The sequence below is a fragment of the Peromyscus maniculatus genome, chromosome 11 (assembly GCF_049852395.1).
Source record: "Peromyscus maniculatus bairdii isolate BWxNUB_F1_BW_parent chromosome 11, HU_Pman_BW_mat_3.1, whole genome shotgun sequence".
Lineage (NCBI taxonomy): Eukaryota > Metazoa > Chordata > Mammalia > Rodentia > Cricetidae > Peromyscus > Peromyscus maniculatus.
In genome coordinates, this window is record NC_134862.1 from 63474016 (window position 1) to 63497562 (window position 23547).

At 46.8% G+C, this 23547-nt stretch overlaps 1 protein-coding gene across 3 annotated transcripts in view; it reads right to left on the reverse strand.

Moving 5' to 3' along the window:
- Positions 1 to 23547, reverse strand: part of Cacna1e (calcium voltage-gated channel subunit alpha1 E) — a 466977-nt gene that overhangs the window by 59947 nt on the left and 383483 nt on the right. For 2 of the 3 annotated variants that reach the window (XM_076547646.1, XM_076547647.1), the window contains 14 exons: positions 20967 to 21020; positions 20230 to 20319; positions 18700 to 18909; positions 17929 to 18041; positions 15813 to 15925; positions 15384 to 15515; positions 14855 to 14927; positions 13862 to 13979; positions 11582 to 11649; positions 10089 to 10186; positions 5885 to 5941; positions 4075 to 4728; positions 3349 to 3662; positions 943 to 1102 (listed from right to left, as the gene is read on the reverse strand). In XM_076547646.1, the coding sequence (XP_076403761.1) occupies positions 943 to 1102; positions 3349 to 3662; positions 4075 to 4728; positions 5885 to 5941; positions 10089 to 10186; positions 11582 to 11649; positions 13862 to 13979; positions 14855 to 14927; positions 15384 to 15515; positions 15813 to 15925; positions 17929 to 18041; positions 18700 to 18909; positions 20230 to 20319; positions 20967 to 21020 (2254 nt within the window). The remainder of the gene's footprint in view (positions 1 to 942; positions 1103 to 3348; positions 3663 to 4074; positions 4729 to 5884; positions 5942 to 10088; positions 10187 to 11581; positions 11650 to 13861; positions 13980 to 14854; positions 14928 to 15383; positions 15516 to 15812; positions 15926 to 17928; positions 18042 to 18699; positions 18910 to 20229; positions 20320 to 20966; positions 21021 to 23547) is intronic. The other variant, XM_076547648.1, reaches the window with a different exon arrangement.

The following is a 23547-nucleotide window of genomic DNA, read 5'->3' on the forward strand; positions in this document are numbered from 1 at the left end:
CCTTGATTTCAGTCCCCAGTGGAGAATGATAATCAGATTGGTTAGAGGCTCTGTCACGCAAGCCAAGACCATTATCTGCACACATGAGCGAGCCTTGAGGAACAGACACGTGAGACTACACAACCTCCAGTGGCATGTGGTACCCTCTGTTGCATCTCAGTGTCTTCTCCCTTGAGCAAGGAAACTAGAACCTGCCTAGGAAAGTTAAAAGAACCAAGAGACACAAAACCAGATCTTGATTCTAAATCCCCTGATAAGGAGCACCATGTTTCCATGGCTTCCTGGCTATTCTGATGGAAATCCCTGTATTCTATGCTACAGCTCTGGATGACCTGGCAACTGACTCCAACTTCCTCCCACCCCACAGTGTCCCATGAAGCCACTGAAGGTCTCCTTGTCTTCCTTCCTCAGAAGCTGATCCATATTCCAGTTCCAGGACATAAGGCACAGTCTCTTTCCTAATCCGTTGTTTCTCAAATCTAACATTTCTAGACTCTTCTCTGATATTCCTTCTTCATGCTTCTACCTCCACTCTGGGAAAAGAAGCTCTTTTCAAAACTCCATATGCAGAACAGTGGTACAAAAACCCTAGACTCCAGGAGATGTCTGACCACTTCCAGAATGTATGGTGACATCCTCGAGGAGATTTCCTTCATTCTCCCTATCCTAACTACTACTGATCAAAGAGTAGGTGAAGAGTCCCTTCCCATGACATTTCTCCTGTATTCTGCCTTCAGTTACCCTGGAGACTGTGGGCACAGAGATGAGAGGCCGTTCAACTAAATGTCCCACCTTACTTATTGGGCCCCAAATATTTCCATATCTAGCTATCCTCTGCCAGGAGGGTTCAGGAAGATGATAGGGCTCCACTATCCCATGCTGGCTCAAATACTGCCTGGCTGTCCTAGTACCAAAGTTGGGCACGACAGGAGCATGGCTCACGGGTTAGTGGTGCTGAAGATGAACATAGAACTATGGGGCACCATGGCTTTGCCAGTCTCTCGCTTCTCCTTCTTCTGCTTCTTCTTCTCCACCTCTTCCTCCTCCTCTTTGGTCTCTGCCTCCTTCAAGGGACTGGCTTCTCCATCGGTCTTGTTGCTAACTGCAAGCAGAAGGGTTTAAATCTTCAGAAAGCTGCTGACACTTATGGTTTCTAGTCTGAGCTGGGAACAGCACAGAAGGGCTAGGAAAGGATGCCAAGGATGACCCTGAGAAGGTACCCTGACAGGATCGGGGGTTCTTCCCCACACTACATCAAGTCCTTCTCCTCCTCTAATCCCTACCCTTCACCACACATTATGTACTACAGCCTTTTGTGCCGTAGAAATGATAACCATGTTTTCCCTTTGATGGCTGAACTTTTATAGCCGAGGAAACAGCGTGGCTATTGTAGCTACAAAACTTGCATAATTCAGAAGCTAATATCTAAGCTCCATATTCTTTTGAGCTCACCCAACTGAATTTTCATATCAATGACCCTTAAGTGGCATATATGACTATTCCCATTATACAGATGGGAAAACTGAAGTTCAGAGAGTCTACATATCTTTCCTAAAGTCATACAGCTAATTTGAAATCCTATGCACCTCTGTGAAATCTCTGCAGTGGAAGATTTCAAGAAGTCATTACTCTCTGCCCCGCCTTTCTGGCTGTGCCTTCCCCCACATGATGGATATAGAACTGAGAATGTAATATTCATGGGAATATAGGCCCATGATTGTGTTCCAGGACTTGCGGGGGAGCAGATGAAGCAGCCAGAGGTCACAAAGCCCTGTCAGGTGGCTATTTTCTGTTTCTATGCTCAATTCAAGGGACAGAAGGCCGTCAGAGTGGAGAGAGGCTTGGGAAACCCCTCACCCCCACCCCCACTGCTCTATGACCAAGGAGTGGCATTACCCTGAGACTCAGGCTAAGGAGCAAGCCTCTGTGGTCCTGGCCCATGGTGGGGCCTTCTGACAGCCAAGCGATAGGGCAAACTCAAAAGCCTCTCTCACACACTGTACCCGTGACCAAGGCCACACACTAGCCCTGGCAGGGGAACAGAGGGATGGTCAAGCTACCATGCTTCTCATAAAAGAGGCCCGAAAGCACTTCTTATTTAGTAAGAGTCTAAAGTCAGGCAGACATTAAAAAGGGCTGTGGCGCTGGAAACCTGAAACATGCCCACGTCGACCCCAGCAAGCGCTAGGTGTGCCAGAGATGCTTTTGAAAGCGGATCTGGCATTTCTGAGGGTAGAGAATCTGAAGGAAGAGTGGAAGTGAAGGGGAGATAGCGAGGCAGACAAGGAGACTGCCATGTGAAAGAAGAATATGGAGAAAGAAGGGAAACACGCATGGGCGCATGCGCGCGGATGGAGCCCCGTGGCCATGATGTGTGGCCACAGGTCAGCAGTGGGATGAATACAGGGATGGGGGGTAGGGATTAATACAGGTGTAAGATGTGTCTTAATGTAAGGAGAGAGTAGGGGACACACATCATAGGGTGTGGGATTCATGAAGGGATGGCATACAGGGGCAGGAATAAAGTGAGTGCATGGTTAATACAGGGAGGAGGTGCCGGGTTCGGGTCACAACATGGAATGGGAGTAAAGCAGGCAAGGGATTCAGGGATAGAGCAGAGAGGAGACACAAGGAAAGGACTGGGATAGGACCATTCAGGCACAGGGATTAGTGCAGACACGGAATATGCAGTCTGGGCAAGGACAGGGATAACGTGAATGCAGGTGTGGTTCAGGGAAAATGGAGTACAGAACCAAGAAGCAGAGTAGGTTACGTGCTTTCCCCTGGGGTTTGCGTTAATGTTTCATGGGTTAGCATCTGCTTGAAGGAATTTTGGTGGGGAAGTGTGACTGAGAGATCCTAGGAGGGAGGAAATTGATAAGAATGATCGAGTCATGAAATGTTAGTGCAGGGATGATCTCCAGGGATCTAGCTCGGGGCTCTCACAGTATGTGTGACACAGAAGCCTCCAGAGATGCAGCGATTTTTCTGAGACCACTGACTGAGCAGAGCAGGGACCAGGGCTAGAAGCATCCTGCTAGTCCACCCCAGGGGTTCTCCCAGGAGACCTAGGAGGTCACAAGGATACCAGCGGGTTACATCAGGATGTAACTGGTCTCAGAGTCACCTGTGACTGCTCTGAAGAGTCACCTGGCCAAGTGCTACAGGACAAAATGAAAGTTGAGGAAAACCAACTCTGCAGGAGATCCCTGCCTCAAGAGGGTGAAAACTATTTTAGTTCTGCTCGGGTGGCTCTCTATAGAGCTTTATCAGAGGGAGCCCAGAGCCAGCTGTCCCTAGCTCTGGCTGGAGTTGAGGGCGAGTGTGACAAACAGGGACTGCTCTCACTGTGCACTACTGTTGAATCCACCAAGGGGTCAACATCAGGGATGGCGACGGCGACGCTGGTGCTCTCAGTGGTACCCTTGTCCATGTTGGTGGTCATGCAGGAGAGGTCGGGCTCGCTCTGGCTGATGCCGCGGCCCACATCCAGCTGTACATCCCCCAGCAGGGCTTGCTCGCTGGTGCCTTCAGCCTCCTGCTCTGTCAGAGCGGCATCCTTTCCCACTTCCAACTCAGGCTGGGGCTGGACCAGAGGGGTTTCTGCCTCATCCAGAGCTCCTACCAGTCCAGATCCCCTGGGTACCATCAGACTGTTGGTCCTGAGGGAAAAACGAACAGGAGATGGCTACGATTCAGAAGCTGTTCTAGAATGGCTGGTGCATCTGGCTAAAAGGAAAGGGGGGTGGAGCCAGAGCAGGCCTGCTGGAGAGCACACAGCATGTGTTATCTTCCATCCCCATCCAGGCACAGAGGGCCAAACACTCCTGGGCCATGCCGACTGACTCATTCCTATCCATGCAGGCCCCACTCTCCTCAGAGATGCTCTGGAAGAGAACATCATTTCCATACAGATAGATTGCCTGTTAAATTAAGTCACGCCTTTTAGATGGTGTTTTAGCATCCTCTCCATCTTATAAAAGGGGAAACTGAGGCCCATAAAGGTTTCTATCACAGAATTCATCACATCAACCTGAGCTGTAGCCCTCCAGTGCCCTCTTGGGACTCATTTACCTCCTTAAGTCCTGGGTTCTCTCCTCTTCATGGATGGTTGGCTCTTTACTCCTGTGGCTGCCCTGAGGCTCATGTTCTTTCTCCCCCTCAACGGACACGCCTTCATCCAGACTCCGCTCCTGGCTGGCGGACCTGCTCCGGGACACGGAGGCAGACTCCTTGCCCTCAGTCCTGACGCGGCGATGGCGGCTTCGCCTCTGGCTCTGCCTATGCCTGGCCCGGTCCTCAAACGTCACCACCGTCTCTCCTCCCCCAGACTCCTGCTGGGTTGGGTCACAGTTTCCATGACAGGATCTGGGCAGCCACGGTGGCTCCCGTTTGCCCAAGGACAAGGGACTCCTCTGGTTGTCCAGGACACTGGTCAGGCCCCCTACATCGCCCTTGAGGGAACCCCCGCGGCTAATGCGCTCCTCTTCACACTTCTCAAGACCCAGGCCCAGGGCTAGGCCCTCTATGGGCCTGGGCCTCCGATAGAGGCTGGGGTGAGCGTTGAGCGGGTTGAGAGGGCTCAGTGGATTGAGTGGATTGAGGGGGTTCATCGGCGGGGCCTCCTCTTTGTTGAGGGCTTCCTGGCTCGACATTTGCATGTGCCTCCTCAGCTGGCTGGTGCGTTGTTCCCACACAGACATGTGGTGCCGGCGCCTCCGCTCCCTCCTGACAAAGGAGAAAGGGGCGAGAGCTACCGTCAGGTTCTGACAGCACATGCCGGGATTATTAGAGACGGTGGCCTACGGGAGCCATGAATAGGGATCATGGGGTGGTGGAGCTAAATGGGGGAGGCCAGGGTCCCCAGACAAGAAGCACAGAGATGCAAGGAGCAGAGTGGCCACACGTGAGAAAGTTGTCAGACCAGTGCCTCCAAGTCCAGTCAGCATAGGGTACTTTTCACTCCAATCCCTGTTTCTGCGATGCAGTAGAAAAGGATGGACTCGCTCAAGACTGAGCCCAATGTCCCCAAGACCAGTGAGAGAGGCAGTACAAAGACTCACCCGGCCTTCCCTCCCCAGTACTCCTTTGATGGAGGCTATCAACTGGGGTCTCTTATGTACCCGCCAATGGCCCTTCATTCAAGGTCAGAGAGGCTCTTCCTCTCCCCATCCCTCTCAGATTTTAGCCTGGAATAGCACGGGCTGAGATGCACCATGTTCAGATACCAACAAGGATAACGACAGTGGCAGCCTCCCCTGAAAGCAAGGGGACGGGACCATGGGCTTCTACAAACAACAGCTAATGAAATCCACGAACGACTGTGTTCACAGAGACCACCAGCAGTCCACGCCCAAACTACTGTTGAGCATTTCAGCTCGGAGGCCTAATGAGTAGCAGGAACACACGAACAGGACATGGAGAACACAGGCGTGGGCTCCTCAGCTGGAAGGGCAGACACCTACTCCTTCCCTCACGTGCCTGTGGGCACACACCCCCCCCCCACCAACCCTCAAAAAGCTAATGCACGTGGACCCACACGCGACCTTCACTGAGGCCCACACAGAGAGGTACACAACTGCCTATGTGGAAGGAACCCCCCCCACCCCCCACCACTAATTACCAGCGTGAGCACATGCCCACTCTCAGGCCAAACACAAGGAGCAAACAGCACACGGTCACGGTCACATACTTTAGACACACTGATAGAGAGGAGCGCACGCCGAGAGAGGCGCCGAGGGGCGCGTCCACCGCTGTGCACGGAACACACACACACATACACGCCCCACACACCAAAGCGCACGCTGACGTCTACACTCGGCGTCACATCGTCCCCATGCCCACACGGAACCACTCCCAAACACGCAGACCGGTACACACATACAGGTGGCTGCTGCGCGGCTCCCACATCGACATGTGGTGTCTTCTCCTTCTGTCTCTTCTGGGGAAGAAAAACGGACAGGTTCAGTCCACCCCCCACCTCTAGACCCTGCAAGCCCCACAGCCGCCGGCAGACGGTCCCCGAGGGAAGCCCGAGTCCTGGGCCTTTCCACAGGGCTCCCGTGCATCCGTTTGCCCTCTGCGGACTCCCCCACCTACAAGTGCTCCCACAGCAACTTCTGAGTCCTCGGTGTGTGCCAGTTCCACAGATCCTGTTTCTGAAGCAGGCATGCAGAGTCCCAGAGGACAGACGATTTCATGGAGGATATAGCTTCTAATGCTTTCAACACCAGGCCCTGACGAGCTCACACGGCCACCGTCCCGAGTGCTATTTTGATGAGCATTTGGTCCCTGTCCCCAGTCATTTCAAGGGTAACAAAAGCACATTCACCCAAGTAGGACCCCTTCTGGCTCATCACTCTCACAGCAGGTCAGGGTTCAATTTCATGGAACGCGGAGGAAACAAATACTCTGTCATGCACACCAGTGAGGCTAATCGAGCAGCCCAAGGCTAAGGACAGGGCTACACCTCAGAGGCCATAGAATGTGAGTGGTGCCCTCAATGAGAAAGGAGCCTTGAAGGTTTGCTCTGTTCTACTGGGTAAAACACAGAATTGACCTCGGGCTGGTTTTAAGAAATACTACTCCTTACATCCATGTTGTATCCTTTCAAACACAAGCTTGAGGGACGACGATCAGAGTGAAGGGCTAGATGGAAGTTGCCAACGTAGGAACTAGTATGTGAGCACAGGGCCGAGGCTAGGGTAGAGGGTAACTCGTCTGAGAGAGTCCCAGAGTGAGCCCTTGAGCCGGGGGACCCCGTTCCAGCCCAGTGAGCCCCGCTGGGTCTGGGAAGCAGGGAAATGGTTGTCCTTGACTGAGAAGACTCTGATGAATGCAGAACATGCCGGGCAAATGAACTCTGCTCTGCCACATGTCATGCACTTGGAAAGGAGCCTCATTCAAGGGCAGGGCTGAGGAAGCAGAGATAGCCCATCTAAGCCTCTTTGGGGGCATCTGGAAGAAGCACAAATATACTTGTGTGCACACAAGCACTCATTAATGTAGACATCGTTGCAGAAATGTTGTGAACTCCTCAACGAAATACATATCCCTCAGCATCGGCAGCCTGTACTATAGCAGGGCACAGGTGGGGCAAGCAGCATGGGTAGCATATAGAAATAGAAGCATACTCTAGACAGGCAACGTGCACACCCACTGGGAGAAGCATATCATATCATCTACTTGAAAATTCTCAAGTATTCAAATACCAGCCCTCTAGGAGCATGCGTAAGTAAGAATAGGGGAGGATTCTCTCTCTCTCTCTCTCTCTCTCTCTCTCTCTCTCTCTCTCTCTCTCTCTCTCTTTCTCTCTCTCTCTCTCTCACACACACACACACACACACACAGACACATTTTTACTTTCTGTCTCTCTAACACACTTTCTCACACACATACTTTGTCTCTATTATGCACACAGTCTCACAGTCTCTCTCACATACACATGCATACGCTCTCTTTTACACACACACACACACACACACACACACACACACACACGTACTCCAAGCAAAAGATAAACTAATCTTTGTCATACAGTCAGTCATATACTTGACACTTGACTTCACCTCTCTACTCATATAGGTAATATGCCAAATTCGCAGTCATGCTCCAAAACCACAAAGAGAAGTAGCCATTAAGTCCAACTCATGTGCACGTGTCTGTGTATACCCCACGATAGCCGTGTGAAGCAGGAAGAGCAGGAGTCCTTCTTCCCATTCCAAACATGGGCAAACAGAGGCTCCGAGATCCTAAGTGGTTCTCTTTAAGGCCACAGAGCATGTTATTGACAGAATCAGGGCTACTACTGGGACACTTGGGTTTGTGCTGATGCTCGTTCCATGGTTATCTATAGCAGCCGCATCTGTGCTTACCAGAAATCAGCTGCTGAGCTGCACGCCTGAGCAAGGCACACAGCTCCTGAGCTCACTCCTAGCAGCAGTACACACCACATGGCATAGGAACAGCAACCAAAGCCCTGGTGTCATCTCACTGGGGCTGTTTGCAGCACCTATTTCACCTCCATTCTGCACTGATGTTCACTGCTCAATTCCCACAGCCCTGTGTCTACCCACATTTCATTCATTCTTCCACTCCATAAATAGTTTCTACTCTGGGCCAATCAGCATTCCCAATCACATCCCTCCAAACCCTCTTCTCCCCCAAGCTTCCTCAGCTCAGTAAATAGAGCCACCCACTCCCGGCGGCAGCAAGTCCTATCCATCTGCATTTTTGGATACCTGTGTGTATGTGGTTTTAGCCAAAATGTATGAGTTCAGGGGAGCAGGGTAGCAGTGACTCAAAACCAGTGACAATTCTGAAGAGGAAGGAGTTGTTTGGTATTCCCCAATCAATCTTTAATGATTTCTGTTTTGGTCGGACTCACAGAAAAGGGACTTAGTAGCCAAGCCTCCACAGCTTCAGGAAGCAAGTGCAAACCAACAGTAAAATAGATAAAGGAGGCACCTCATAGAATGGGAAGCATCCAAATGGGTGAGGGAGAACGGCTGCTCAGAAGGTCCTCCCTCCCAGTAAGACTGGACTTTTAAGTAATGGTTGACAGGGGCCAATAGCTCAGGATATAGTTTTGCTTCTCAGTGGGTTGCCACTGTCCCCACAGATATGACAGGACCCCTCACGCAGGCCTCCTGCATGCCCTGATTATCATCAGGAATTCTGTTGTTCTCTTCCACCAACTGCCCCTCTTTATGGTGCAGAGGCCAGGCCTGTGCAGGGCCATACTGACTCCCCAAGATTTCTCAAGGAGCGCAGATCGAGGCTGGACCCTGGGAGATTGATCCTAGCTCCCCTCCATATCAACCTCCCATTCACTCTCAAATGTATTCCATCTGGACGCTGTTTCTACCAAGCTTCTAGACAAGCCACTAAAATAGCTTCTGTTTTGGTCCAGAGAAAGGACTAAATCCAGTGTCCTTTCTCTGTCCCCATCGGAGGGGGTAGTCCTTCAATAGCATACAGTGCTAGTCTGATATATGCTTCTAGGACATCAAGCTCCTCTGTCCCTCTCTTGTCCCCTGGCTACAGTCCCTTGTCTCTTTTCCCAGCTTCTCCTCTGCCAGAGAAGCGCATGCTCAGCCTCTGTCCTCAGCTCCACTCTTTCCCTGTCCCCACTCTTCCTGGGTCATCTCACCCACACTGATGGCTTAAATACCATCTAAATGCAAATGACTTCCCCCAAATCTTTATTTTAATCCCAACTTCTCTTCTACGCTCCACACTCGTGTAACCAATAGCCTATTCACACACTTGGATGCCTTAGAAACATTTCACATTCAATGTGGCCAAAATGAACTCTGGATTTCCGCTACCTCTGAAGTACCAACAAATGCTCCCACCCTCTGTGCAGCTGTTGAGGTCCCAAAACTATAAAACTGGTGATTTTTTAAATTTCTTCTCTCTTTTTTATCCTTTCCCCTACTGCATTTAATCCATGAATGTGTCCCATTGCCTCACATTCCAAAATATAGCCTGAGTGGCACTGTCACCCCTCTGTGGCTACTCTCCTTGTCTAATTCATCAACACCCACTTTGCTAACCGCCAGCTGCATCTCATAGCTTCCATGATGGGATCCCACAGCCCATTTTCCATGAAGCAGAGTGATGCCTTATGGAAACCATATGCTGCATCCTTCTATGTTAAGTATTCCCATGATTTAAGTTTGAATAAATGCTAAATCCTCTACCTGGGGGTTAGGACCTCTGCACCAGCTGGTCTCAGTATATTCTATCCCACTTGGTCTCTATAAGACACATTGGACCTTGCTGAGCGATAGTTCCTTCAGAACACCACAAAACTGCCTTCTGTATGTTTAGGTTTCTATTTACACAGAGGGTGCCTCTTGGATTTATCTGATTAGTGCTTCCACAACACACACACACACACACACACACACACACACACACACACACACACACTATTCTTATTACCTGCCCTATAACAGTGCACTATGTACTATGAACAGTCCATGGAACAGAGGAGATGCCTTCCTATAACTGATTATTGTGGGTATTGATGAGTTAGGTTTAGCCCCAGAAGCCCAGGGTCAGCGTTTGGATGGCCTACTCACTCAATAGAAGGCATGTTGGGTGCAGACATCGGGCTAACCTCCTTGGCTTTCTGCAGTGCATGCTTCTGGTTGAAGGCTTCTTCCTCCTCCTGTTCATCCTAGACACAAAGCAGAGATAGTTTACCTGGATTGCCCTATGGAGAGTAGCTTCCTTCTACCCTCCCCAGAAACTCTGAAGACCAGACAAGATGAGGTCAGTAAAAGGAAGTGGCAAACCCTATATGGCGTAGGGGCTCCTAGGTAGAGGTCTCATTTCTTCATCCACAGTTTTCAGGTGTTTTAAAAGAGAGGAAGACACAGAGAGATAGAGAAAGAGAGACAGACAGACAGACAGGCAGGCAGGCAGACTGTGTGTGTGTGTGTGTGTGTGTGTGTGTTCGCGCGCGCGCGCGCGTGCACGCTTTGTCCCATGGAAGCCAGAAGAAGGCGTTGCATTCCCCTGGAACTGGAGTTATAAGCAGTTGTGAGCCACTCCATATAGTGCTTATAGCTAATATGGGGGGCCCTCTGGAAGAGTGTGAACACTTTTCACTGCTGAGCCATCTCTCCAGCACCACCTCAGCTATATTCTTGCTTGAACTGGTAACACCAAGGAAACATGTCCAGGTAGTTGGTAGAAGTATTATAATATACATTACCTGCCTAGCATGCTATGGTTTCTGCACACAGTAGTTTATTTGAACTCTGCTGTGATACTGTGAGACAGATAGGCAGATGTGTCTTTTTCATCTTACATCTGAGAAAACTGGTATTAATGGAGATCCGTACTTTCACCAAAGCTAAACCAGCCAGTAATGGAAAGATGTAGGATTCAAACCCAGTTTTTCATGTACTAAAGCGCATATTTTCCTTCCCATGTTATAGAGATGAGGGTTTTAAGGGATTTGGGGAGAGGAAGCAACACATGGCAGATCCAATGAGAAAAGTTCAGAAAAACCTCAAGGTGTTGTGACCCTTTCTAAAACTAAATGTGCATTGTGTGGCAAGAATTTTTACCCATTTCATGGACCACCTCACTGCAATTAATACTGTCTCCTCCCCCAGGAGTGGAGAATTCCATGAAAGACAGGGATATCTCTTTGAGAATGGGAGTATCTGACTTCATAGAAACTTTTCTAGAATGATCATATCCAATGGGTTACCCCAGTAGCCTTAGTGCAGGAGCCCCAATGCTTCTGACCACTCCCACACCCAAGCCCTTGAGGATGTGGTCACATAGCTGAGGTCATACTGACCCAGGTTGTAGTAGCAGAGGTAGAGCTTAAAATCTAGAGTTCTACTACCTTCCTTGGTTCTGCATTCTGTAATTCTGAGAAGGACCCATGTGAGGGCTCACAGAGATATGCTGATATCTCCTATATCCCACAAGAGACCCATGCTGAACCAAAGTTCAGCAGACTCAGTGAAAGTAAACCAGGCCTTCTGCATGGGTGTGGGGCTCTCCAACCATCTAAAAGCTTCCAGAAGATGGCTCTCTTGAAGATAGTGCTTACCTTGGTCAATTCTTGGGCATTGGCCAAATTGTCCACAGCGATGGCCAAGAATACGTTCAGCAGTGTGTCTGTGGGTATGGGTTAAGGATGGGCAGGCAAGAACAGTAAAAGGCTTTAGCAAGTCTGAGAGGTCCCCTCCATGACATTTCTGCCTGAATACTGGGAACAGCAGCCAAGGGCCACAAGAGAAGAAAGGAGGTATTATGTCTTTCTTTTTTCCACATATTGCCTCTTTACATAGAACAAAAACAATTCCTAAATCAAACCATTTGGAAGGGCAAATGTGTGAGTAAACCTTCAGACAGCTAAGGCCTCAATGACTGGCAATAGACAACAAAAGCTCATTGAACAAGATATGCAGGGAGCTGAGTGCCAGTGTTTCTCTCTCCCTCCTGGAAGGATGGACTCTCAGTTAGACCAGTGGGCACCCTGCTACCCTTCCCTCAAAAACAGAAGGAAGTGAGAGCAGTAGTGTTCTACAAGGGGGTGCCGACTTGCTTCTCTCATCCTTGTTAAGGTCCCAGGGAGCTTCCAATATTCACATGGCAAATGTCACAGCATGGACAGGATTCATTGGGAAATCCACTTCTATTATGTACTCTAACTCCCAAGGTCCCAATCTTCTATGTTTGAGGCTCATATGTGGTGGAAGATGAGACGAATTCTAGCACAAGAGGATGCCCCTGGCTACTTACAGAGCAGCAGGAAAATCAAGAGGCCGTCATTGTGACAAACTGGCCCTCCTTTTCTGTTCCTTATCAGAAAGCTTCTTCTTACGCATGTGAGCACAACTAGTTTATGGTCTGTTCCAATCATTAGACGTTCTCAGGACAAAGGCCGAAAAGAGCATATCTTCTTTGCGAGGCTCTATGCAAAAATTCAGTGGCCTTAGAATCCCCCCTCTGTGCTCTACAATCCAATTCAAGATGAGTTCCACTCCCCCAGGTACCTCACAGCTACACAAATATTCACAGTTTATAAAATGCATTTAATAATTACTTCATTCAATGCTTGCAATTAGTAAAGGAGTTATCACTATCTTCTTTTGAAATGTGGAAACAATCTCCGAGACAGCAGATGATTTTTCTGAAGACCACACAACTAGTGACTAAAGAGTGTTAAAACCTCCATCTTCCTGCTCTGGATCTTTTTTTTTTTTTTTTTTTTTTTTTTTTTTTTTTTTTTTTTTTTTGACCAGTGTCTTAATCTTGTTCCTGTTGGCGAGGAAATACTGCTACAAAAGTGGGTTTATTTTCTCTCCCAAAGCCAGGTTACAAGCTATCATAGCAGAGAAGTGAAAGCAGCAGTAGCTTGACATGGGCTGTAACTTGTCCTTCTGCACTTGACTACGTGCCGTGAAGAACTGCATGGAGTCTCTGTTGAATGCAATGGGTTCCTCATGATGATGGACCATTATCCTGGAGCCATGAGCTAAAGTAACCACTTTGCCCCTCCCCCTTCAGGTTGCTTTTTGTTGGGGTATTTTCCCCTCAGCAACAGAACATGAGGTATAGGATTTGGAGTTATTGAATTTCATTGTTAGCATTCCTTTATAGTTTTGTATTGACATGATGTGATCTAGTATTTTCTTTTGTCTTGCAAGTAAGAAGTAGGAGAAGCAGTGTCTAGCTATCAAAAAAAGTTCCACACATAACATCAATACAATAACTACAAATACTTAATGGTATTACTACTAATTTTGGTACCTATATTTATTTTGAATTTTATGACATGGTAGGTTCTGCTATTTATAAATATGTAATTAATTCACTAGTATTATGATCTGCCCACTATTTCAGTATACAATGATCTCAGGCCTTGCATATTTTACACACCTCATAGTATCTCCAACCATTCAACATATTAGCATTACATGGTTTGATTTGTATATTGTAGATTTAGGCAATTGCATCTCTTTAATGCTCATATTCTTCACAGACTTAGCATACAAAATCTTTAAGATGAAAATCTTGTTTCCTTTAGTATGAGCAAGCATTGCCTATGAGCTCTCACCTTGCCCAACCAACGCCTATTACCACCATCACCATCACCACCACCACATCACCACCACCACATCATCACCACCACCACATCATCACCACCACCACATCACCACCACCACATCATCATCACCACCACCATCACCACCACCACCATTACATCACCACCACATCACCACCACCACCACCACCACCACCACGACCACGACCACTCCATCATCTCCTCGAATGCTGGTACAGGGAAGTGGCCAGACTACAGAAGAACACCTTAGGAGGATACAGTTTCCAAACAAGGTGAGCACAATGAAGTAGATGGCAGACCACATGCCTGAGCTGACCCCACCCTGGGAGCGGATGCCGTTGTACATCACCTCATTCCAGTCTTCCCCTGTCAGGATCTGTGGAGCAAACAACAGGGAAGGTCAAGACTCTGGACTGGCAGAAAAGATGGGGCCAATGTAAAGGTCTAGATTCCAGAGATGGAGCTCTTCCATCTATTCCCTTCCTTGACTTCCTGCTAAGATAGGGAGAAAGCCACTCCTATAAGTAATCCTATTTTTATATGGAAGAGAACTACAGACATTCAACATGAAAAGAGAGCAACATGAAATACCCCTGCTCATCACATTTCAGAGTCCCTCCCACCCCCAGGTTGGCCAGTCCTTGTGGGAATCACATGGATCTGGTGGTCTGATCACTACTTGATTGTTTCCAGGGGTGACAACACATCGTCCCGAAGACAGCAGCGTTACTGGGAAAGCCTCGGTGGTTCTGGTTTGGAAACCAGGTTCTGCTTCAGCCTCAGATTCTGCCTAAGTAGCATTTTTGCTCAGCTATACAATTCTAAAACACTATTGATAATGAGTTTTTCTTATGAGTTAAAAAAGTTTTTTTTTTAATTGTTCTATTTTGAGATGGCAGGGGAAAGATATCCCATTATCTCAAACTAAATACAGGTGAGGAAATACTCCAGATTTTAGACAAATCACAAATGTGATTTGTGACTGCATGTCCCAGACTTGTTGTCTCACAAATTCACAGGTATGGGGAGAAGAGCAACGAGGTGATTGTCATAGAACCCTTTTGCTGGTGGTGACAGAGACACAGGAGTTTGAGGGATTGCTGTAATGATTGCCCAAACATTGCCCAAGAGAAGGAGGCATACTTCTCTCTTCTCAAAACAGGAGCCCTAACACTTAAGATGCTGCCTTGTTACCCTATGAGGTCTATGGGCCCCCGCCTTGCTCTTCTGAGCTATCAGTGGCCCTCATACCTGGAACACTGTCATGATAGCCGCAGGGAAGGTGTCAAAATTAGCCGAAGGAGTCCCATCATTAAAGTTAAACCTGAAAAGGACATTCAGGGAGAATAAAAATATCATGTACCAAGTTTCCCAAGCCCAAGATTGCAGTTTTCATCTCTTTTTCCTTCTTGTCTCCTCATCCCTCCCCCCGACTGCTCTCCATCCCATATGCTCTATGAAGATGGTAGCCCCCATTTCTGAAAAAAGAACAATGAGCTTTGTAAGGCACAAGTTATAAGACAGAGTTTGGGCTGGTCAGTAGTTATGAGGCCCCACGCTGATCATGCCACAGAGAACTTCAAAAGGACAGGCCCTCCCACAGGAACCCTTGCCAGTATATGTAATAACAACAGAGAGATTTGATTCTCAAGTGCATCTACAAACTATTCAGACCAAGAGCAAACAAGATGCTAACAAACCAAATCAATCACCTTGGTACTTCCAGGCCTGAGGCTAATCAGAGCTTCCTTTGGATGGAAATTCACCCCCTGGCCCTTACCTGCCTCCAAAGAGCTGCATTCCTAGGAGAGCGAAGACAACGATGAAGAGGAAGAGGAGGAAGAGCAAGCTGATGATAGACTTCATGGAGCTCATCAAGGAGACAACCAGATTCCGGAGGGATGCCCAATACCTGTGAAACCCGGACAAGGTTATAGTTGTTGACACAGTACCAAGCTTGCCATCTGCCTACACGCTTGAGATAGACTGCCTTTGTATATCCGTGAAGATGAGGTGGTGGCAGTGTGATCCTCCCCTGGGAAATGTGTCGCTCCATGTTTTGTCATTGATAGTTTTCTAGTTTGGTCTTTAGAGAAGGGAGATCTGAAGAATTTGAGAGATGGAGCAGGAAGGGGGAAGCAAGGAAGAGAAGCAGCTAAGAGTTCCATCCTCAAAGGTGGTAGGGAGAGTCCCGGATGTCGTCACTTACTTGGTTATTTTAAATATCCTCAGGAGGCGGAGAGCTCGTAAGACACTGATTCCAAAAGATGTACCAGGTCTGAAGATTGCCCAGACCACCTCAAAGATGCTGCCCACTGTGACCTAAGAGACAAGCCCAGCCACAGTGAGAAGACAGAAAGAGAAGACAGAGCATCTTAGTACCTAGTACATTATCATCAGCTCTCATTGGGCTCTGGTGAAATGGAGACTCTCTCTCCCCAGCCAGCCCTACCTCTAATCAAACTACATACTTGAGAAGCTACCAAAGAAGAACAATACTGGACCACCAACCCCTCACTGTTTTCCCTCTCCTTCCTAACTTTAAATCACCTCACTAGGCATTGGTTTACTGACTTGGCCTTCACGAAATTACAATCCGTAGTCACTGCTTTTACACAAATTTGATAGCAATGGATGTTCTTGCTTCGTATCACCTTATATAGGCAGACAAAGGAATAGTACCCAAATCATAGAAACCAGTTTGAGTTAGTCAAGGTTGTGTTCCAATATTAAAATATCAGAAAGTGCCCACATTCTCTCATTCTAGACTGTAGCACAGCCGAGAACATTTTAGCACTGTTGTGTTAAATATCTTTCAAGGAATGTAATAGTATCTTTGTTGACATAGGGTCTTGATTGCTGTAAGAAGTCATAATTGCAATTAACATTTCAAGATTGTTGTTGTTTATGGGAATTGGAACAGAATCCAGGGCCTTCTTTGCACATGCTAGGCAAGTGGTCTATCAACATCACAGCCTCAACATCTGCTTTTTTGGAATTATCTTTATTATTTTTAATTATGTGTATGTGTAGGTGTGCATGTGAGTGCAGGTGACCTAGAGGCCAGAACTTTGGGGTCCTCCTGGAGCTAGAGTTCTAGGTGACTGTGTGCTGTCTTACATGTGCTGGACACCTAACTGGAGTTCCTTGACAGAACAGTGAGCACCCTTAACCACTAAGCCATCTTAACCACCCCCCTACACACAACTTTCACCTTCTGAAACAGAGGTTCACTATATAGCTCAGGCCACCTTATAATTTGTGTGAGTTTTTTTTGGCTTCAGCATCCTGAGTATTGGGGCATGCCAGTATGGCTAGCTTTGAGTTATTTTGTGATTATACATTTATGGAATGTTGACTATGTTGTAGACATTGTGCTGGGAGAAATAATGAAAATGAGCCTTCAAAGCAATGCTGAAAAATATGTATATGAGAAAATCAAGGTTAAAACGGTCTCTCACTAGCTATTATGCCTGAAAATTGCCTGTACTCAGAACCGTATGTTCTTGGTAAAAATGTAGATTGGCAAGTGCTCAGAATCTTTATCACCTGACTGGAGCTTTGGCAGAGAAGGGAATGGGTTTGGCAGAAAGAGAGGTGGCTGAGAATCCGAAGGTCCTGCTACTCTGCTCCAATGTAATTCAGGTATGTGAACGGAGCATTGTGGTGTCTGTCACCTTATGTGTAGAGAGCAGGCTAACCCCCAACACCTTGTATCATGTACAGGACTCCGGTAAGCAGTGCAGGAAATAAATGTGCATAAATGCACCTTGAACACTGCTAACAAGACACACACCTAAATATTGTACAGAAGGTAAACAGCTAGGTGGAATGTTCTGCATGGAGTCATGATAATACAAGAGTGTGAGTTCATATGAGGGCATTATCTAGACAATTATGTTCCTTTTCAACTGAAGTAGAAAATAAACAAGTGTATAACCTCTTTCTTCTAAAGCCACCTCTAGAATTAAGTCCTTTGTCCTTCTCTCCCAGACTTCACCCAAGATAATAAGTGGTTCAAAATTATGGCTATGCGTAGCTTTGTGAAAAATCTCATTGAGCTATATAGTTAAATGTACACTCTTGAGTATATGTGTTATGCATCAATAACAACATTGAAACTCAAAGAGGTTTAAAAAAACAAACAAATCCTTGTCCAGCAAGGATTCATTCACTTCTGAACTCCCTTTATCTCATCATACACATGCTCCTTTTACAATGTCTGACTTCAATGACTCATGCCGAGTGGCAGACCAAGCTGCTTATCTAAAACCATGGCCTATCAACATGAAACAGAAAGACAAGCAGGCTTTCCGAGGACTTACCCCAAAATCAAAGCAGTTGAATGAAGAGTGGAAATAAAGGCGTGGCCCCATGCCATACATCTTCAGGGACATCTCCAACAGGAAAAGTCCCAGAAACAAAAATTCTGCATAGTCTGAAAGTGGTCAAAGTAGTATCATTTGCTCCACAGATGGTATGAGCTCTTTTGCCCTCCAACTAATGAAACCCCCCCTTATGAAGGAGCCCCAGATCTCAGCATGTAAGAAGTCAGCATTGGGCAAAACAAAATTTCTGAGCACTCTGAGCTGGGATGAGCCCCTAGCCCAACAAATAGTTGGCCTTTAGCATTAGGAGGAGGCTTATGTTAGCCTTCAAGTAGAGGGTGACCCTCAGAGAAGGTCTCTGCTGTGGCTTGACTTAAACTAGGTATCCTCATCTATACCTCCATTCATCAGTCTCCAGGCCATCACTGACACCCAGAGGCAGTCATGTTCAGAGCTGACTTATATGTTCCTTTTTTGATCCATTTGATATATCCATTGTTCTCTGGACTTCCTCCCCAGCTCTCACTGATTCCCATTCTTTACACCACTGAACCCCCATAAGAAACTTCTAGCACCCAAGATCCAACACTGACACATTAACTGACCAGCAGTGATCATTTACCCAGCAGCTAAGGAAGGCTAGGAGCAGCTGTGTGATGATCCATCCCCCTTTGCAGCCATTTTAGCTTCCTTCAGTGTATACAGTTAGCAATTCTTACACAAAACCAAGCCACCCACATGAGAGGACAGCAGTTGCTGTTCACTTACAGAGGAGGTGAGTGAGCCACTGGGGCTGGTTGTGATGAACAATGGCCACACAGGCAGTATTGAGAGCCACAACACTCAGGACAATCCAATAAAACACTTGGGATTTGACCATGTGGCGGATAGAGATGCGCAGAAGCCGTTCCTTGTGCCGGAAATAGGAAGCTCCATCTACCTTTGTGCTCTTGATACTGGCTCTGGCAAGAGGTGTGCCTAAGGAAGGGAAATGAGGAGGAATGAGACTACAAAATATCCCAGGCTTCTCTTCCACGATCAGGTGGCATCCACGGGGCAAGTTGGACAGCTTGAGTACCAGGACAAGGTGACCGTCACATTGCAGACCTGGGCAACCCCTATGTTATGGGCTAAGTAATCTCCACAGGGAGAGACCCTGCTTTTGCACTCCAGGCACTCTCAAGTCCTAGGAAACTGAAAGATTCCCAAGCAGGACACCAGGCAGACACCCAGCATCTTGAATCCTAACAGGATCGTGTTTATATCTGTAAGAGACTGGGCTTCTCTCTGCCCTTTCCTTTAAATAGGCTTCAGACACCGGAATCCTTCTGCTGCATTTGAGATATTTCTGCCACTGGCAACATAAAGCAGCAATGGGCTTTGTAAGTCTCTTCTGCTTTTTAGGATGGAGTGAGAGATCCTGCCCTTTTTCTGGGGAGGAAAAAACCTGTCAAGAACCAGAATCTGTAAGAGAACCTAGGATTGAACTGTCGTCATATCAGTGCGTTGTCAAAAGGAATTAGTTTAAGTTTCACATGATGGAAGTAGATTGGTGCTACTCTGGTTAAGCAAATGGCTTCAAGTTCTCCCGTGTGGGTCACTAGAAGAAATAGGTCCTGAGGATCCTTGAAAAATATGGGTTGAGTATCCCTTATCCAAAATATATGGACCAGACACAGTTCAGATTTCAGGTTATTATTTTAGTGATGACACTATCGGCTGCACATGATAAAGTATCTTGGAAGTGGGATCCATGTCTACAAATAAAATCCACTTATGTTTCAGATATATCTTATATGCATAGGCTGGAGGTAGTTTTATACAATATTTTAAATAATTTTGTGGGAGAAACCCAAGTTTCACGGTGTGGAATTTTCCACTTGTGTGTGATGCCACAGCATTGTTTTTTTGTTTTTTTGTTTTTTTTTTTTTTTAATGTCTAATTCTAGAGCAGCTCAGATTTTGGATTTTTAGATTAGGGATACTCAACCTGTATCCCAACGTGGGTTCTCACTGTCACACCCAGGAGAGAAAGGATACATCTGCAAATGAGATCCATCTGTCACACTTGAAGAACCCTAAGCCCCGAGTTTCATGTACACGGCATCCCCTGGTCCTTTTGTCTTTTCTGAAAATCATTGTCAGCTAGGTTAGATTCCCATGCCTTCCCTTAATTACATCCCTAAATTCTGGATCCTTTGGGTTCTTTTTCCTCCTTGTGGTTCTTCTCAAAAGACAGGATCTTCATTTTCATGGGAGATCCAGAGAAGTAAAAGAAGATCTAACTGGATCACTCACCCACAGAAGAGATATCAACGCAGTGCTCATCGCTGGAGTCTCGGGTCATGGCCTCCGTCCGGCTCCTTTTGATGGTTGCCCTTCGAAGCACTACGCCAGGGAAGGGGAAGGCCAGTGAGAGGCCATAAGTACACCCAGATCATCCTGGACAAAACTTTGAGGGCTGTGGGCAAGAGGCCTTGTGCAAGGGCCCTGTGACATAGGTGTTGGCCTTTAATACTGGAACCAGGGTGATAAGAATCTGAAGTCTACAGAATGGCAGGCAATGCTGTGTTTGCCAGCACCTGCAGATGCTCATAGGTTTTGAATCCCAGTTGGAGTTTATCTAAATCTAAACGCAGTAGGTAAACAGACACTCCTTATCTATTTGTTCTGGCTCTTCATAAATAATGGCACTTCCCGGTAATGAAAGTGGTCCCAAGATGATCCCCACACATTTTAAAAGAAGATCCCTTCCTAGACCATCAGTTGTACGATGGGCTTTTCATGGAACTCTATCAATCACATGCCCTGGAACAATGCAACTCTTGGGTTTCATTTCCATCATTTTAAAAGGCATTTAAATCTGTGACTCAATTCTCAACGTTTTAAAGCATGAGGGATTTTATTACAGAGAGACTTGTGTTTCAAACCCCAGTGCGCCCCCCTCTTCTTCCTTTCTCCTCTTTGATCAAGAGAGATTGCCACCGCCTAAGAGGGCAAACGCTAACAAAGCAGAGCTAGCAGCGCTTCCTTACCTTCCAAGGCTGACGTTCCAGCGTTTTTATTTTCCTCGGCAAGCATGACTTCCTCTGTATGGAAACAAATGGTTTAGTAAATTATCTGTAAACGCCGAATTATTGTGCGAAATGAAAATCCCCCAGGGACAGCTCTGACTTAAGGCAACATAGAGAGAATAAAAAGAGTTCAGAGCTCATCGTGGGCACCAGCATGGAGAGAAATTGAGCCTCACCAGGAACACAGGCTGCTCAGAACAAGGAGGGTGTATAGGGAGGGGCTCATGAGGGAAGCTGCCAAAGTTCAGGGCTACTACAACTGATACCCCATGGAGGGAGGAAGGAGTGGTATTTTTTTTTTTGTTTTGTTAAAATCCCCTAAGTTTATAAGAGTGAAAACATTCTATTTCTAGTTTTTCTACCCAGGTTTCTTTCCTAACCCTTCAGAAAGTTCTTCCTCTTCCTTTCTCCCAGGCACAGCATTAGGCCCCTCATCAGGAAGTGAGGCCATGTTTTGACTTACACATGTTCATGACTCTATGGAAGGGACAAGGGAAGAGCCCAAGGGTCCCCAGAGAAAAGGCAGGGCTTAAGGTATGTCTTTATGTCCCCACCAACTCTGCCCTGTCTTGGTTGAACACTGCTTGAGCTAAAGAGGTGTGGGCACACTCTGAATCTGCCCCTATGGTATAATAAAAAATTATAAATATACACACATGTGGATTTTTGTCTGGTTCCTGGCACAGAGATGTCTTTTGTATGCTAATGAGATGACTCATGGCAGGAAAGGGTTCTGGATAACTTAAGGATAGGAGCTGGTAGCCAAAAAAACCCAACCACATGATCAGAGAGGTAAAATTTTTATATTCCATTCCTACCTTTGAGAAAGAGAAAGCCTGGAGCCACAGTGCTATTACCAATGACCAAGAGTTTAATATGACATGCCCTTGTAAGGAAATCTCCACCAACTTCCCAAAGAATGGCCTTTGAGGGTTTCTGGTTTAGTAAGCACTCTGTGTGCTTGGAGGCTGGTGAACCTCATCCTATATGTTATCCTGGGCATCCATGACCTATACTGTTTCTGAGTTGTATCTTTTATAGTAATCAGTAAGTATCCCTTTCCTGATGTCCAGAGGTTATTCTTTAAAAAAGCTCATTGAATTAATTAATAAGAGGAAGGGGTTGTAAGAATTTCTAAATGTATATTTGGCCAAGCAGAATTGGGGCCCATCTGGGATCCCACTTCCCATTTTCTAAAGTGGGGATAGCCTTACGGGACTCAGGCTTTAACCTGTAGGGTATGTGCTACCTTCAGGTGATGTTCAGTGTCAGAATTGATTCTTGAATGCACAGCAGGTGCCAGTGAATTAAGGACCCATTGGTGCCAGAACGTGCAATCCTTTGCTGGTATGTAAAAAAATATCACATGACCCCTAGAGCCTCTTTTCCCAGGCTCCCTCTCTTCAGGAGCAGTCCTGTATTTCAGTGATGTGTCATCAACTAATGAGTATTATTTCTACTAAGACTTATGTGAGTAAACCTCACCAGCATCCCTGTCAAAGGTACCAACAAAACAGCCTTTCTGTTCTATGTGTTCTGGGTTCCAAGGTGCCCCTCTAAGAGTGATGGAGTTAGGTTTTGATCTCAACCCTACTGTAGCCCATAGAGAAAGCTTTGAATCATTTCCAAAGATTCAAGCTATTGCGGGAAAGCTTGCAGCAGACCTTATTAAAACAATGGTTTAATTTAAGTACTTATAACAAGGAGACAAGCGCTTATAGACAAGTAGGAAAGGGTAAAGCCATTAGTGTAATTCTACCTGAATATAAAATTGAGAGCGTATAGAATGTGTTTCCCAGGGAACATTTTGAGGTTCGGGAACTACTATGCAGGACAGCCATTACAGCACATCATAAATGTTTAGCTTAGGTCTTCAAGTACAGCCTCTGGTGAAATTCCACATTAACAGGTAAAGTGTTGCAGGTGAGGTGCTCCTTCATGAAGACAAGCACGGTTTTTGAGACACTTTATAGCACATTTGTAGAGTATCATTGTCAAATTAAGTCCCTGATAAACTATCTCATAGCAAACCTAATTACCTTAGCCACAAGTCACTTTTGCTATCACAGTGCCTGACTTTGAAATGGGCAGATCTGAGAGCTCCCTAGGCAGACAGAAGATGTGTATGGCTGCTGAGGATTTCTGAGAAGCACTTCAAGGGCTCTGGATGTGCTAAAACCACCCTTCCCCCACCAATGCCTTTTGCCAACTTTGCTTTCGAACTTGAGTGTCTTTCCAGGGAAATGTAACCCATATGTCTCTGATTCACTCACGCTCCACTTGTAAAGGGAAGGGCTAGGAAGCACAAATTGACTTTGCAGTGTGTCTTTCTTCTTAGAAGGGGGACAGGGGTGGCTACTGGAAGCAAGGGAAACGTCGGCATCTTTCAAAGCGTGGAAAAGCATACTGCAAAAGGACAGCGCTCCATGGCACCTGACCCTGGGTGGGGTCAGGATCAGGTCTGGGTAAAGTCCTTCCTGGGTTTACTGCCAGCTAACTCAGCAGCTTGTCAGATGGTTCCACTGCTGAGGACGCCAAGGAC